General features: G+C 57.4%; 1 protein-coding gene across 2 annotated transcripts; it reads left to right on the top strand.

Moving 5' to 3' along the window:
* The first annotated feature begins 149 nt into the window (after positions 1-149).
* Positions 150-8,314, top strand: STXBP2 (syntaxin binding protein 2). 2 transcript variants are annotated; one of them, XM_046638392.1, is made up of 19 exons: positions 150-263; positions 1,512-1,561; positions 1,831-1,912; positions 2,413-2,489; positions 2,635-2,713; positions 2,794-2,897; positions 3,300-3,448; positions 3,648-3,732; positions 3,827-3,957; positions 4,056-4,163; positions 4,447-4,504; positions 4,651-4,716; positions 4,816-4,896; positions 5,252-5,390; positions 5,901-6,010; positions 6,781-6,876; positions 7,468-7,553; positions 7,679-7,836; positions 8,164-8,314. In XM_046638392.1, exons 1-19 carry the CDS (start codon positions 227-229, stop codon positions 8,247-8,249), a joined length of 1,782 nt encoding a protein of 593 aa, XP_046494348.1. In that variant the 5' UTR covers positions 150-226; the 3' UTR covers positions 8,250-8,314. The 2 variants fall into 2 exon arrangements, with proteins under 2 accessions (XP_046494348.1, XP_046494349.1); XM_046638393.1 differs by lacking the exons at positions 6,781-6,876; positions 7,468-7,553; positions 7,679-7,836; positions 8,164-8,314 and adding an exon at positions 6,517-6,753.
* Positions 8,315-17,044: the final 8,730 nt, after the last annotated feature.

Below are 17,044 nucleotides of genomic sequence, written 5' to 3'. Positions count from 1 at the left end.
CACGTCTGTGAGCGTGTCGTCGGGGCGCGCCCCTCCAGGGACTCCGGCCCGGTCTGCAGGGACACATCCGCCTGTCCGCTCTTCGAGGGACCGATCTTCCTCTCCGTGCACCGACGGGGGGTGGGGCCAGGTGCGCAGGGGCGGGGCCCGCGTGGAGGACGCACGAAGCCACGCCCCCACCTTGGGACAGACCCGGAAGCGGCGGTGGCGGTGGCCCTGGGGGAAGATGGCGCCCTCGGGGCTGAAGGCGGTGGTGGGGGAGAGTGAGTGCCGCCCGCGCCGGGCTCTGGCGTCCCCTGGGGGGCGAGGGCCGGGGGCGCACGGACTCTGGGACCCCGGCGGGAGGGAGCTGGGAGCCGGGCGGGGCGTCCGTGGAGCAACTGACACTCGAGGGGGCGGGCGGGGACTTGGTCCCAGCTGGACGTCCCGGCTCTCCGGTGCCGGAGCGGAACGAAGTTGGGAGACTGGACCGCGGGGACCCAAGGGGATCAGGCTCGGGGTGGCAAGCGCGGGGGCTCGGACTCCTAGGACCCCTACGGTGCCGGCGGGACGAGGGCACGGTGGACACTCAGGAGTCTCAGCCGGGCAAAGTCCGGGGCTGGACTCTTGGGGCCCCATGGTGTGGACCAGGGTCGGGCTGGGGGCGCTGCTCAGTGACCCCAGGTGGTGTGACTGCTCAGAGGGTGTGTCTAGGCTCCCCTTCCAGGTCCAGGGGTGGGGGACGACTTCCTCCTGCCCAATCCCCAAGAGCCCCACGCAACGTGAGGGCTCAGGTCCTTGCGGGTGGGGTGGCGGACTCCCCCTCCCCCGCCTCGGGTGGTTCCGGCCTCAGCGGCTCCTTCCGCCCTGGCGGTCCTGATAACGGTGGACAGGACACTCTGGCTGGGCGGGGCCACCCGACCCTTCTTCCCTCCTCCTTTCACTGGGCAGGGCAGAGTGTGGCCCAAACCCTCAGCACCCCAACTAACGAAGGAGCCTCCTACACAAGGGTTGACGGGGGAGACGGGAAAGCCACTGATTCCATTTTACAGATGGGGAAACTGAGGCTGGAGGCTGGGTGATGGGAGGACCGCAGCAAGGCACGCCTCTGAGCAGGGAACCAGGGGAAACTGATGGAGGAGGATTAGGGGTGGGGAGGTTCTGGTTGAAACCTCCAGAAAGCCAGGAGAACTTGAGGTACCCGATGGGGGAGCCGAGAGCCCAGCTCTGGAGGTGGGTAGACATGTATTGGAGCCCTGGCTTTGCAGTTTTAAAACATGCTTATCCAGTGACCACTTATGCCCTAGGTACTCGGCCACTTAGGCGCTGAGGGTGCTTAGGCTGGTCACTTGTCCTCTCTGAACTTCAGTTTCCCTGTCTGTAAATTGGGGGTGACACCGGGAGCTACCTCGCAGGCTTGCGGGGAGGAGTAAAGAGTTAGAATAGAGGTCCAGTTAAAGACCCAGAAGATTTGAGGTTGTGATGGGGTCAGAGGACCCAGCATCCTGAGCCTACTGCTCCCTTCCCTGCAGAAATTCTGAGTGGAGTCATTCGGAGCGTCAAAAAGGATGGGGAGTGGAAGGTAGGGGTGAAGCAGAATGCCTTGTCCAAACCCACGTGGCAGCCCTGAATGTGGGACCCCCTCGAACTCCCTGAGGAGGCTGCCAGCCCACAGGGTGGATGGGTAGGCGGGTCTGGGATATGGGGGTGGGGGGTGGGGTCCTGGGTTCTCTCCTCCAGCCAGTTCTTGAAACTGTCAGTCCTTGCCCACTGCCCCAGCCCCTCCTCGGGGGCACCTACGGCCTCTCCTGCCCACTTGTCTGTCGGTCCATCCGTCCATCCATGCATCAGGTTCTCATCGTGGACCACCCGAGCATGCGCATCTTGTCGTCCTGCTGCAAGATGTCAGACATCCTGGCTGAGGGCATCACCAGTGAGTGGACACCCCTACCCCATGCTCCCCAGATGGGACCTGAATGTGAGATCCCCTCACATTGGCCAGAACTCTCAAGTACCAGTTCCCCGCATAGACAACCCCAAGCGTGTGACCCTCCCCTCCCAAGTATGTTCCCCAAATGGGCATCCTAAGAGTGGGAGCCTGTGATGGGCAGACCTCCCACGCAGGACTCCCCAGCTGCAACCCCTAAGGGGTCAGCCTCCCAGACTTTGCCACCCCTGTATGTGGACCCCCGTGTAGGACCCCCAGAATGAACTCAGGGTGAGGCCCCAGAATGCACCGCTTTCTATGGGAGGCCCCCAGGAGGTGTGACTGTGACCCCAAATCTGCATGGCTGTTAGCTGTGTGGCCTGTGGATGTGCTCCTCTGGCCTAGGCCATTCAGGGATTGCAGCCCCCCAGCATCTGACCCTGCACCCAGGTGTCTACCCGTGTTCCCCAGTGCCACCCACATGGGTCCCTTCCTTTTCCTACTAGTTGTTGAAGACATCAACAAACGGCGAGAACCCATCCCCAGCCTGGAGGCCATTTATTTGCTGAGTCCCACGGAGAAGGTGCCTCTGTGAGCGAGTGTGTGTGTGCCTGCATGTTTGCGCGCGTGCCTCTGGGCCTGTCTGCATGTGTATGTGGGGGGGGACAGACAGGCTGAGAGGCCAGGCCAGAGGATGGATGGGACTGAGAGCCGTCTGCATTCCCCAGTCCGTGCAGGCTCTGATTGCAGACTTCCGGGGCACCCCGACCTTCACCTACAAAGCAGCCCATGTCTTTTTCACCGACAGTGAGTGAGGAGAGCCGGGGAGCGTGGGGGGTCAGGGTGTGCGGCTGCTCTGGCCTGATGCCCCCTCTTGCCCACCCCAGCCTGCCCCGAGCACCTGTTCAATGAGCTGGGCTGCTCCCGCCTGGCAAAGGTGGTGAAGACGTTGAAAGAGATCCACCTTGCCTTCCTCCCCTATGAGGCCCAGGTACAGTCCAGCCTAGTCCTGGGCAGGGGGTGGGGGCCCGTGACCAAATGTCCCAGGTCAGAAACAGACACTGAGACCCATACAGGGGACACTGAGTCAGAAAGGAGAGAAGCTAGCACAGAATGAGCTCTTACCACTGTGGGCACCTGGGCTTCTGTTCCCCTGGGGACCTGCAGGGGGCAGTGTAGAGCCCCCTCAGCGTTGTCCCACCCAGGGGGAGGGGGTTGGGGTATTTCTCTACCTCCTCCTCCAGGCGTTGGTTAGGGGCTGCCCAGGCCTGGGGTGGGGTGGGGGGGTGTAACAGGCCCCAGAAACCTGGAAGGGGAAGCCCCCCAAGGGAGCGGCAGGTGCTGGCAGCTGGAGTCGGGCAAGTGTGTACCTCTTGGCACTGTGTCTCCCCAGGTTTTCTCCCTGGATGCCCCCCACAGCACCTACAACCTCTACTGCCCCTTCCGGGCGGGGGAGCGGGTGCGGCAGCTCGAGGCGCTGGCCCAGCAGATCGCCACACTCTGCGCCACGCTGCAGGAGTACCCAGCCATCCGCTACCGCAAGTGGGGACCCCATCCCCGTGCCGCCCCCTGACCTTGACCCCCTCCTGCGTCCAACCTTTAATCTCTCTTCTGACCCCAGCCCTGGTCTTCACCCTGGTCCCTCACTCCCATCCCTAACCCCATCCTTGACCCCTAGTCTGTGCCTGGCCCTCCCTGACCCCCCGCCCTGAGGCCCCTGTGTCTGCCCACCCACCCCCAGGGGCCCAGAGGACACAGCCCAGCTGGCCCACGCCGTCCTGGCCAAGCTGAACGCCTTCAAGGCAGACACTCCAAGTCTGGGCGAGGTGAGGGGGCCTGCTGGGGGGTTGAGGGGTGAGGCCCCAACCACAGCCAGGGTCAGTGTCCTCATCCCTGCCCATTCCCCATCCCACCCCCCAGGGCCCTGAAAAAATGCGCTCACAGCTGCTAATCATGGACCGGGCAGCCGACCCCGTGTCCCCCCTGCTGCATGAGCTCACATTCCAGGCCATGGCCTATGACTTGCTGGACATCGAGCAGGACATGTACAGGTGGGCGGACCCCGGAACCTGCCCCCGACCATCTCCATGGACCTGGGTCCCTGGTCCTCAGCTAGTGCTCCCAACCCTCCTGTCCCCCCCGCCCGCAGGTATGAGACCACAGGGCTGAGCGAGGCCCGTGAGAAGGCCGTGCTGCTGGACGAGGATGATGACCTGTGGATGGAGCTGCGGCACATGCACATTGCGGACGTGTCCAAGTGCGTGCACGTGGTGGGAGTTGGGTGGGAGCCACTCTGCACCGGTCCCCACCTGAATCCCCCTCCGCCATTGTGGCCTTCAGTTCTGGCTGAGCCACCCGTCCACAAGCCACACCCCTCAGCCAGACTCCTGGGTGTGTCCCCAGTGTGTGCTTGCACGTGGCCTGGTACAGGGACGTGTGTCCCCCGGCTCCCATCCCCCGGCCGTGCGACCCCCACTGCCTTCAGATTCTAGTCTTGGCACCAGCCCCCCAAACTCACCTCTGCCCGTCCTCCCCACCAGGAAGGTCACAGAGCTTCTGAAGACGTTTTGTGAGAGCAAGAGGATGACCACCGACAAGGTAGGGGGCGGGCCTGCATCAGGATGGGCAGCCTGGGAGGAAAGTCCCCACGCCTCCAGAGCAGGGGCCAGGCTCAGCCTGGATCCGGAGCCTGGAGTGGGACCTCAGGTGGGCAGGGCCTGGCCTCACGCCTGTCCTGTCGCCAGGCCAACATCAAAGACCTGTCCCACATCCTGAAAAAGATGCCGCAGTACCAAAAGGAGCTGAACAAGGTGAGCGCGGGCGGGGAACCTGGCCTCCCCTCCTTGCTCTCTTGCTCTCGGCCTTGACTCAGTCTCTGTTCCCCCCAACTCCCACCCCCCACCCCGCAGTATTCTACGCACCTACATTTAGCCGATGACTGCATGAAGCGCTTCAAGGGTTCCGTGGAAAAGCTGTGCAGTGTGGAGCAGGTGAGGGTGGCCTGGGCCTGGTGTGGGACTTTGTGAGGGGCGTGGTCTTGGAGAGGCGTGGCCTGTGTGAGGGGCGGGGCCTGTGGACAGGAGGCAGGGACCGTGAGGGGCGTGGTCTTGGAGAGGCGTGGCCTGTGTGAGGGGCGGGGCCTGTGGACAGGAGGTTAGGACTGAGGGGGCGGGGCCGTGGAGAGGTGTGGCTTGTGAGGGGCCGGGCCTGTTGGTAGACAGGGCTGGAAGCTTCCAAGGCCCGGTAGTATGGTAAAGCAGAGCCCAAAGGTCTTGTCAAGGACCTTGGGGATGTCCCTGCCCTGCCCCCTCCCCCCACGTACTGTCTGACCCCCACGCCCCGCAGGACTTGGCCATGGGCTCGGACGCAGAGGGCGAGAAGATCAAGGACGCCATGAAGCTGATCGTGCCTGTGCTACTGGACACGGCGGTGCCAGCCTATGACAAGATCCGGGTCTTGTTGCTCTACATCCTTCTACGGAATGGTGGGTGTGGGGCCTGGGGGGCCTCCGGATACCCCCATTCACCAGAGTCTCCAGTGATCCTGGGAATGGCTTAACCCCACAGTGCCTCTGTCCTTGGCATGCCCCCACTTCTCAAGCATGCCAGCCCCCACAGATACCTCTCTGGACTGTGGGACCCCCCCCCCATTGCCCTGGGGGACCCCTCATTGATATAAGGGCTCCACTGACATAGATGCCCCAAATCTATGACGCCTCCAAACTTAATTTCCTCAACTAACTCCAGAGGATCCCCCAGTGTACCTGCTCTGGGCTCACCATCCAGAATTCTAGCATCATGACACCCCTCACACTAGCCCCGGTGGCTCTCTCGGTCCTGAGGACCTCCCACCTGCAGGATACTCCCATCACAGCTGGGACCTCCTGACGGCACTCTCAACCCCCTTAACCCAGGAACCCATATGGCCACTTCCTGGTCCCCCCATCTCCCCCATGAGAATCCCACCCACCAAGCCTGCCCCTCCCCCCCTCCAGGTGTGAGCGAGGAGAACCTGGCCAAGCTGATCCAGCACGCCAACGTGCAGGCGCACAGCAGCCTCATCCGGAACCTGGAGCAGCTGGGGGGCACCATCACCAACACTGGGGTATGCTGGGAGCAGGCTGGAGGGTCAGAGACGGGGCAGAAGGCAAATGTGGGGGTGGGGCGGTTTCTGGGGTGGAGAGGGCGTTGAGTCAGAGCCTGGCCCTGTAGGGCGGAGGGCATGTCACGGGGCTGGGGTACACAGGGTGTGGTGTGGTTCTAGGGGGAGAGAAAGCACTGAGTGGGGTCTGGTGTGGGGACCAGGGGGCACCGGGCTGTCCCCAACCGTGGGTCACGCAATAAGCAGAGGAGTGACCCGTAGTCAGATCCCGGGTCCTGGTGGTGGTGCGGTGTGGGGAGTGTGGTCTGAGCCCCAGGGGCAGATCACGGCATCACCAGCATTGGGGTGCACAGCTGACCTGGGCTCCTAGATGTCTCCCAGGACCCCCCACCCACCCAACACAGACACACACACACACAGCAGCTTCTGGGCTCACCTCCCCTGACTCAGCCTCCACTGCTGAGGCACCCCTCTCGGGTCCCCCTTGTCCATCCCCCATCTCTCTCCAGGTCTGTCTGTCACTCTGTCCCCCACCTCTCGATTCCCTGTTTCTCTCTGTCCTCTCGTCTCTTTGTCTCACTGCCCCTGTATTTCTCCCTCTCTCCCTCTCTCCCTCTCTCGTTTCTCTCCCAGTCTCTCTCTCTTGTTCTCTGTTCCATTTCTCCATCTTTATCTGAAAACGCCACCCCGCCAACCTGCAAGCCAGAGGAGCCCCCAGCTCCAGCTGTGACCCCCCACCTTCCCCCTAATTCCCCCACCGGCCCCGCCTGTAGGGCTGTGGGACCTCAAGCCGGCTGGGGCGGAGGGAGCGCTCCGAGCCTACCTATCAGCTGTCCCGCTGGACCCCAGTGATCAAGGACGTGATGGAGGTACTGCCGGTGCGGGGTGGGCACCGGGAGGCTGGGGGCTGGGGCCTGACCTCTGCCTGCCCCCGCCAGGTCCTGCCTGATCCAGGCAGTGGCTCAGCCCCCTTCATGCTAAGCCCCAGGGCTTAACGGAAAATCCCTCATTATGGGCATCCCCCGGCATCCGAGCCGCTCTGCCAGGGGGGGTACCCCAAGTCCACACACGAGGAATTGGGATAGCACAGGGCCCCCCCGCAGGGGAACCTCGTTTCCTCTCTACCCACCGACCTCCTCTTCCGTCCCCCTCTCTTCTCTTCGCCCTGCCCCCCACTGACCCCTGCCCATTGTGGGAGCCCAAAGCAGCAGCAGCAAAAAGAATCAGGTTGGGGGCCCAGCCTCCTGCCTGCAGTCCCTCTGAGGTCCCAGCAATCTTGGCACCCCATCCCCAGGGACCCTAGGGGCCCAGACTCCGGGGTCCCCAAAGGGCTAGAGATGCAGATGATGGCTCCTATTTGCCAGGATCTTGGCCCCTGAACACAGCGGGTGGAGGGGGCTCCAGACTCTGGGCCCCATCACCCAGAGCTTCTCTCCTGAGCCTCCCTCTCCGGCCCCCAGGATGCTGTGGAGGACCGGCTGGACCGCAAGCTGTGGCCATTCGTGTCTGACCCTGCCCCCACGCCCAGCTCCCAGGCTGCTGTCAGGTGACGACCCGGGGACACGCCATGCCCCACGGCCCCCACCTCTGCACTCCCAGGCCCATGTCAGGTGGCGGGGGAGGGGAGTCTCCTGGCCCCCTCACTGACCTCTGCCTACCTCCCCTGCACAGTGCCCGTTTTGGCCACTGGCACAAGAACAAGGCGGGCGTGGAGGCACGGGCGGGGCCCAGGCTCATTATCTATGTCATGGGTGGCGTGGCGATGTCAGAGATGAGGGCCGCCTACGAGGTGACCCGGGCCACCGATGGCAAGTGGGAGGTGCTCATTGGTGAGTAGCCAGCACTGGGGTCCTCAGGGGGTTGGGCTGGACTCCTGGGTTTAGAAGGATAGGGGCTGACAGCTGGTCTCCTGGTCCCCAAAGCCTGGAGCCTCTGCAGGGCTAGTGTCTGGGGCCCCTGGGTGAGAGGACGTGGCTGGACACCTGGGTTCTGAGGGGTTTCTGAGCCCCCAGGGGAGGGTCACCTGGGGGCTGGATCCCTAGGTTTCTAAGGGGTCTAGACTTCTGAGTCCTCAGAGTCAGGGCCTGGTTTCCCGCAGCCCCTGGCTGGGGGTCCCGAGGTAGTGGCCCAGCTCCCCGCCCTCCCCTCTTGCCCAGGCTCCTCACACATCCTTACCCCGACCCGCTTCCTGGATGACCTCAAGACGCTGGACCAGAAGCTGGAGAATATTGCCCTGCCCTGATCCTCCTGCCCCCACCCTGACCTGCCCCCCTCCCTTTCTAGAGAAATAAACTCCCTCCTTTTTTTCTGCCAGCCAGTGGCCACCTCGCTTTCTTTCCCTGGGACCTGTACTGGGCCAGCCTCCCGTGGGTCCCATTCCCAGACCTGGGCCTCAAGCCCCACCACACCCTATTGTCCTCCCAGAGGGCATCTGAAGCCTGTGTGCAGGTTATGAACTTGGGCTGGGGTTTGAACACTGGCTCCAAGGTGGACTAGCTGTAGGCTTTGGCCGACCCTCTGGGTGCCCCATCCCAAACGCAGGGGCCAGTAATGGCAGCTGCTTTGCAGAAGAGAGGAGATGGTGCCAGAAGGCAGATGGCCTGGGAGCGTGACAGCAGCTGCTCCTCTCTTGTCACTAGAGTTATCTTACCCACTCCAATGGGACTGTGAGTTGTATTATTAACAAGCAGAGCAGGCCCTGTGTTCCGGCCCTCCCCAGCCCCCAAGGACTGTCCCTTTGGGTCCTGGAGCCACACAAGGCCAGGAGTTTTCTCCAGCTCCTGGGATCAGAGTCTGCATTTGTACGAGGACAGGCACACAGCAAACCATGCCTGGTCGCCTCCCCAGAGAGTGAGCATTCTCCCTGTTCCTCCTCCTCCTCACCCCAGCAGGTTCAAAGGAGCTCCTAACTGCAGGACTTATCAGAGCCTTTACTGGGTGTCTCAGTCTGTTAGGGGTGCTGGAGCAAAGTGCCATATTTCAGGTGACTTAAACAGCAGAAATTTCTTTCCTCACAGTTCTAGAGGCTTGAAGTCCCAGATCGAGGTGTGGGCAGGGTTGGTTTCTTCTGAGCCCTCCCGCCTTGGCTTGTAGACAGACGGCCGTCTTCTCCTTGTGTCCTCACATGGTCTCCCCTCTGTGTGTGTCTGTCCCCTCATCTCCTCTTATGAGGACACCAGTCAGATTGGATCAGGGCCCACCCTAATGACCTCATTGTAACTTAATTATCTTTTAAAAAACTATCTCCAAATGCAGCCACATTCTGAGGTCTTGGGGGTTAGAGCTTCAGCATGTGACTTTGGGGGACACCAGCCCCTAACACTCAGCTAGAATGAGAGGTGAGTCTCACAGCATGAATAAGACAGACGAGGACCCTACTCTCTGGGGCACAGACCCACAGCCAGGCAGACAATCCTCAGCAGAGGGGGCTGCAGGAGCCCAAGACACCCTAATCCACCATGTCTGGGGGCAATCAAGGAAAGCTTCCTAGAGGAGAAGTCCGAGTTGAGAAGGAAAATGAAGAAGAGTCAGGGAAGGGAGGGGAGGGTGCGGTGGAGGCAAAGAAGAGAGTGGACTGGAGCCAGAGGGAAAGGTATTGAGGGGCGACAAGATCGGGGAGCCACAAAGGCCCTCAAAGCCAGTGAGGATTCCGCTCCGCTGAGGCCATGGGAAACCACAGGAGGGATCTGAGCAGGGGCAGGTGGGGGTCCGAGTCTAATGCTGGCGATGAGGCTCTGCTGGGAGGGGCCCTGAGTGCATACCACCCCCGCCCCTCAGTGGAGCACTGCCTGTTTCCATTCTGTCACCTCTGGGGAGGTGGCCCATCCAAGGCTGGGACCAGGGCCCCGAGACCCTCCTTCCCCGCCCACTGAGGACTCCGGCCTGATTTTGAGTTCCCCTATCCTGAGAATTCCGGGCAATCTGAAGGGTACTCTTCCCAGAAAAAACGGCACACGCAGTTTTGCAGGTGGGGGAGGCGCCACCCCCTCTGATGCAGCCCTTCCGGGATTTACGGGGCCCTCCCAGCAGGGCCGAGAGATGGGCGTGCAAGGTTGTCGAGCGGATGCGGCGCCGCAGAAGAAGGGGGTCGGCGCGGACCGCTGAGACGCCCGCCCCGGACGCAGGGCTCCCACCCCACCCCCACCCCGGCCTCGACAGGGAACCCGTTGCGAGAGAGATGGTTTTAAAGTTGCGCGTTTCGACTCGCCTCCCCGGGGCCCGCGGGTAGGGAAGCGCCGTGCGCGCCAGGGGGCGCCGGGGCCCGGTTTTCCGGTTTCTTTGATCTTTCGCGTCGGTCCCTGGAGCTTGGGCGCCCTAATTAGAGACGGCGGGGAAGTGGGTCACGGGTGGCTCAGTGATTCTCGGCGGCAACGACAGCGATGCCTAAACCGCCTGGGCCTCTGCCCCTTACGGATACCCGGACGATGCTGCCATGTCTCCGTTTTAAGGACATTTGGTTCTGCAGATACTCGCGGGCCCCTATGGGCCAGCGCAGCCGGCAGGATCCGGCCGTCACGGTGTCCCAGGCTTCGTGCCAAGCCCTCCACGCGCGCGACACAGAACCCTCCAAACCCGCCCATGAGAAGAACCAGCCTCCCTCCCCCCTCTCTGCGTCCTGCGGGGTCCCCTCCCCACCTCGGGGTCTCCATGAGGTCTCCTCGCTACATTGGTGGATCGTGCATTGGCGACTTGGGGAGGGGTGGTCCCCGCCGTGGTCCCCGCCGACTGGCCACATGAGGGGGCTTAGCAGCCATGGATGCTGCCACCTGGACCCATTCGCTCCTGAGAATTATCTGCAACTTTATCATTCCTTCTGCAGGAATTAGCTGGGGTTCTTCTCGAAAGAACCGTCCCTCTGCTGCCAGTTGGTTTGTACAGAAAGTAACCTCCTGATCCTTTTTTTGGTGTATCTCTTGGGGGCTCCCCAGAGCTCCTCAGGGAGGCCTGGGGTGGGGACAGACCTCAGGGTCACTGGTGGTCACACTATAAGCATATAGGAAACACCCAGGAATCACTGGCTGCCATATAATAAATATTAATAAATATTCATATACGCTGTAATCATTTATTATTAATATATTATTATGTAACACCATAACAGGGTCTGGCCCTGGGCTGGGGGCTGGTCCCCAGTGTGTGCAAAGAAGGAGGGCCCCACCGAGTAAGCAAAAAGAATTCTCCAAGCTAGCATGAGTGCTTTGGAAGGTCAGAGGGCACCCCTGGGAGAAGCGAGCTCCGATGTCCTCGGGTCGGGAATGCCTTACGGGGGGTGGGGGGGGTGTCTCCACCGGGGCTTCTCAAGAAGCATATCTCATCCATCTAATGGGAGGGAAAGGCTTGTGGTCTTGAACTTGCTCGACTTAAAAAAAAAAGTGAGGGTCCAGGGCATGCTGGAGCTGCCAGTCGGGCCAGGAGGGGTGGAAGGAGGCAGAGAGAGAAGGGCTGGGGGCCTCCAGGGGAGGGGGCTTAGTGGCCCCGGGGCAGAAAAAGGAAGCGACCATGACTCCGTGAGCCCAGGAAAGCTCGTGGAAGTGAGAAAGTGAAGAGGGTGAGAGGTCAGCATCCCAGAAACCAGCATCCAGGAAGAAATGCAAGCTTCCTTTTTTTTTTATAAAGTTGCTCAAAATCTGAAAACATAAATTAACCAATAGCTGCTGCCAAGAACATTGTGAAAAGGCCCCTGGAATGAAGAAATGGCCCTGTGAGTGGGAAGGTTCCGCTCCTGAGGGGACAGAGATGGGGTCCCCAGTGCTGGGGTGCTGGGGAAGAGGAAGTCCTGGCCGGGCCCCCCCCCACATCTTGAGTGACCACAGTTCCCTTTGAGGCCTCTCAGAATCTCAATCCCTGTTGGTGGCTGGGGAAATTCTGGAAAAGAATGATAAACAAAGGCAACATTTATGAAGTACTTTCTATATGCCGTGCCCCATTCTGTATAATCTACGCGGATTCACATAAAGGACTTGCTTAGTGAGATAAGGCAGACGGAGAAAGACAAACACCATGTGATCTCACTTCTATGTGGAATCTATCTGTCTCCCCCCCAGCTTTATTGAGATATAACTGGCATATAACATTGTGTGAGTTTCAAGTATACAACATAATGTTTTTTGGTTTTTTTTTTTTTTGGTGAGGAAGATTGGCCCTTAGCGAACATCTCTTGCCGATCTTCCTCTTTTTTTTTTCTCCGCAAAGCCCCAGTACATAGTTGTATATCCTATTTGTATGTCTTTCTAGTTCTTTTATGTAGGATACTGCCACAGCATGGTTTAATGAGCAGCGTGTAGGTCCGTGCCCAGGATCCGAACCAGCAAACCCCAGGCCGCCGAATTGGAGCAGGAGAACTTAACCACTATGTCATCAGGCGCACCCCCTAACGTAATGACTTGATATATGTATATATTGCAAAATGATTCCCACAATAAGGTTAGTTAACACCTCCATCCCCTCACATTGTTACCTTGTGTGTGTGTGTGTGTGGTGAGAACTTTGAAGATCTACTCTCTTAGCAACTTTCAAATACAGAGGACAGTATTAACTATAGTCACCATGCTGGACATCATGTCCCCAGAGCTTATTCATCTTATAACCGGAAGTTGGTATCTTTTGATCAACATCCGACCCCAGCTCCTGGCAACTACCAATCTGTTCTCTGTTTCTATGAGTTTGGTTTTTTTTTTAAAGATTTATACATGGAATGAAAAAGCGCTGTACACCTTAAACTTACACAATTTCATATGTCAATTATACCTCAATAAAGCTGGGAAAAAAAGTCCTCAGTTAATCCTCCCCATGGCCCTGTGAGGTAGTCATTAAGAATGCTCCCATTTCACAGATGGAGACACTGAGGTTCAGAGGTGCTTAGCCACTTGCTCAAGGTCACACAGCTGGTAAGTGGCTGTGCTGGGACTCAATCCCAGGAAGGGGGCTGCAGCCGCCTCAAGCATAACCACCACAGCATCCTTAAATCTCCTCAAGCATCTGCTTTTGTTGCTTGGGTGTGCTGGGCAGGAGAGGGAGGCAGGTATGGCAGGAAGGGGCAGGGGAGGCAGCTCATCCTGGGTGGACAGGGCCCCAAGAGTCGGGCTGGGTGGCGGGGGGGGGGGGTCCACAGAACTGGTCCTGTTCCCCTTTATTTTGCCCTCCGCATGTCCCCCCTGGCCCGTGTCCCCCTCACCCTGTGGTATGGATCGGGGGAGAGCCTTGGTTAGAAGTAAGGACTACGGCATCGGACGAATCCGGGTCTGAAGTCTCCCTTTTGAAAATGAGGCAGCCTCGCCCAGCATCAGTCCTCCCATCTGTAACAGCGCACATGGCTCTTTCCGGAATTCTGGGAGGTGGTGCTCGGGGAGCATTGGCAAGGTGGCTGAGGCTGCCGGGAAGCTGTGGCCAGACGCTGCCCCGCCTCCAGTCCCTACACCATCCCTTTTTATTGACAGTTCCTCAGTTGGGGGGAGATGCAGGTTACCTCATAACCCCTCCCCCTCATTTCTTGATTGCTCCAGGTGAGTGGGGACATGGGGACCTTTTCTTTCGTAAACTTCTGCATTCTTTGAATTCCTTTTAAAATGGGGACATTTTAGTTCTGTCCTTACTTTAAAAGCAAAGAGCGGTATGAATATTCTCAAAAGAACGTCACCTTTTTCTTTTTTTATAAAGAAAAGCGGAGACAGTGGCTGTGACCATCTACAGACCCCGCCCCCCCAACACCACCCCCTCTGCCACACACTTCTTGGGGCTGAAATGTGCAGGTCCTAGAGCCAGACCACCCGGATTTAGATCCCAGCTCCTATGCCAACTGGCTGTGTGACTCCAGGCAAGTCACCTAGCCTCTCTGGGCCTCAGTCTCTCCTTTTGTAAAGTGGAGACGGTAATCATATCTACCTGACTGGGTGGTGGCGATTAAATGAGATGATATGTGTAAATCGCTCAACACAGGGTTAAGTGTTCAACAATAGAGCAGATACGATCATGTCAGAACCGGCCAGAGAGCCCTGAAGGGGAAGATTGTAAGGAGGCAAGAGGCTCAAGGAGCCAGGGGAACATGGAAAGACGGGAGTGGGGCTCTGCAAAGGAGAATCTCAGAGAGTTAACGCTGGAAATCGCCGTCATTTTTACTACCCAACCTCAAGACTCTAGACGCTCCTTGCCCCAAGGCACAGTGTGGTCCCACTGGGTCCTGCTAGAGCCACCTCCTGTCCTCTCCCAGCCTTCGCTGCTGGCAGCTGCTCAGAATCCCCTTCTGCAAGGGTCGATCCCCCCGCCCCCCCCCCCAACACACCCCTGACCCCCCAGGTCGGAAATGTTTACCTAAACCAGGCTGGGCTTTCCAGCTGTTGGTAAAGAAATCTAGCAGTGTTCTAACCGACAGGAAGCAAGCGTCAATGCTTCCTTTCTGATTTGGCAGGGGCACCTGTCATCGCAACATTGTCACCACGGCAACAAGTTATCATCTAGCGAGCAACCAATCAGAAGCGCAGGTTGCCTCTGCAGGTTAGTTTCACAGGAAGTGGCGACACTTGCCAGTCTCCCAAAGGATACAAGCCCCCTTTGTTCAAAATAACCCTTCAAGGACGGGATGTATATTAACAGAGAGGAGAACAAGCTGGTTACAGTTATGAATATTCACAAGGTTTGTAAAGCACAGGAAAACCAGTTGTGCCCGGCAGAAAAGTGCCCTCTCTGTGTGGCTTCAGGACACTGATTACTTTCAGATCTTTGGGAACCCCCTTTTTTTTCCAATTGTAATTTAAATTATAGACATTTGGTGGTGGTTACACAACTGTATGCATTTGTCGAAACGCACAGAACTCACTTAAAAAGGGTGGATTTTACTGTATGTAAATTACACTTGATTAAAAAGAAATACTTGGGAAAAACCAAACATTCATGCAGCAAGCGGGTATATACACTTGTCTAAATGCACCCAACGGAACACAGGATGGATGCATTTTATGGTAAGGAAATTATACCTCAATAAAGTTGATTTAAAAAATTTTAAGTACATGATTGTCCTGTTGTACTTATGGAAGTTTACTAGATAGCATTAGATGCAAAATTGAGGCCACTGGAGCTCAGTTTTACTGGTAGAAATCAGGAGGAATCAACAGTTTTTTTTTTTTTAGGGAGAATTATGGCACTACGGCTCTTTCCTGTTACTGAACTAAAGGTTTTCAAACTGAGCCCCCGGGGAACCCTAGGGGTTCCACACATGCCCTCTGCTTTTCACCCGACCTATAGTCAGGGGTGCCCACTTCCTCTGCATCCCTCAAAAGATTTTATCTGAAAAGTCCTGAGACTGGAGTGGAAAGTCTGAGCTCTCAAAAAATGATTTTTGCCACCTGCCAAGCTACCTTGTGCCCAAGCTGTGTCTGGGGGTCTTCAAGAAAGGGAACCCATGGAATTCATTTATCCCAACCAGGCTATCTGCCTTCCCACCCCACGAGTTTTCTTTCAGTTCCTCAAAACTGGTGCACTCTGTCCTACCCCAGGGCCTTGGGACATGCAGTGTCCCTCCATCCAGAATGCCTTCTCTGGCTTGTCCTCCTGGGTTACTCTTGTTCCAACTTCCGCTCAGCCATCCCTTCCTCCACAAAACCCTTCCTGGATTCCTCCAGTGGGGGCCCCTTTCTCATCAGTGTCGCCCACTCTCCAGGAAAAACCCATCCTCATTTCCAACAGCACTGATTAGCTGCGCTTGGTTGTTTTGGTCCTTGTTAATAAGTGGATTTGTGTGGTCCGTTCCCTTTTGCTTGCCATTATGTTGGTGAGAATCATCCAGATTGTTGCATGGAGCTGTAACTGGTACATCGCTATTGATCAGGGGTGGGCAAAATTTTTTTTCTGGAAAAGGCCAGACAGCAAACACACTCAGCTTTACGGGCCATCTGGTCTCTGTCACAACCACTCACCTCTGCCAAGGACACGCGGAAGCAGCCCCAGCCACTGTATGAAAAAGTGGGTGTGCCCGTGTTCCGAGAAAACTTTATTTATGGACCCTGGAATTTGAATTTCATATCCTTTTCATATGCCACTGAATATTACAGTTTTTTCCAATGATTCCAAAGCGTAAAAACTGGTGGTTCCTTAGAGTCAGACATAGAATCATCATTTGATCCAGCAAGTCCACGCCTGGGTATATACTCAAAAGAATCGAAAGCAGGGTCCCAAAGAGAGATGTGCACACCCATGTTCACAATAGCCGAAAGGGGGAAACAACTCGATTGTCCATCACCGGATGAATGGATAAACAAAATGTGGTCCATCCGTACAATGAGTTATTATTCATCCTTAAAAGAGGAAGGAGGTTCTGACACATGCTATGACACGGATGAACCTTGAGGACACCGTGCTCAGTGAAATAAAGCGTAAATGTTCTATGATTTTACAGCTTTGAGGTATGAATAGCCAAACTCATAGAAACAGAAAGTGGAATGGTGGGTGCCAGGGGCTGGAGAGGCGGGAATGGGGAGTCAGGGTTTACCGGGGACAGAGTCTCCATTTAAGATGATAAGCAAGTTCTGGAGATGGGTGCTGGGGATGGTGGCACCGCCATGTGAGTGTACTTGATGCCACTGACTGGCTGCTTCAAAATGGTAAATTTTACATTCTATGTATTTTACCACAATTGTAAAAATCCGTTTGTACTGGAAACAAAAATCCAAAGTGTAAAAGCCATTCTAAGCTCGTGGCTCATCCAAATATAGATGGTGGGCTGGATGTGGCCCACGGGCTATGGTTTGCCACCTTCTGTTGTAGATTGTTTCTTGAAGGAATAAACCCCGATTTTATTGATCCATTTTATTGCTGACGGGCATCTGGGTATGAACTGGGGTGCAATTCTCACCCAGGGACATTATTTTGGTTATGTTTGCATCCTCCACCCCTACAGGCAAATCATCCCCCAGGTACCACCTCCTGGTCCAGTCCCAGCCTCGATGTGGGAGAGGACGGCTCTTGAAAGGAGAGACTGTAGCAGAGAGGGGGGCAGGCTCCCCACCCGTGGGCCTCTGAAGTCTGCCCCACGGGCTTCCGCTTGGC

Source organism: Equus quagga, chromosome 14, assembly GCF_021613505.1.
Source record: "Equus quagga isolate Etosha38 chromosome 14, UCLA_HA_Equagga_1.0, whole genome shotgun sequence".
Taxonomy (NCBI): Eukaryota; Metazoa; Chordata; class Mammalia; order Perissodactyla; family Equidae; genus Equus; species Equus quagga.
This window is presented reverse-complemented; position numbering and strand designations above follow the sequence as displayed.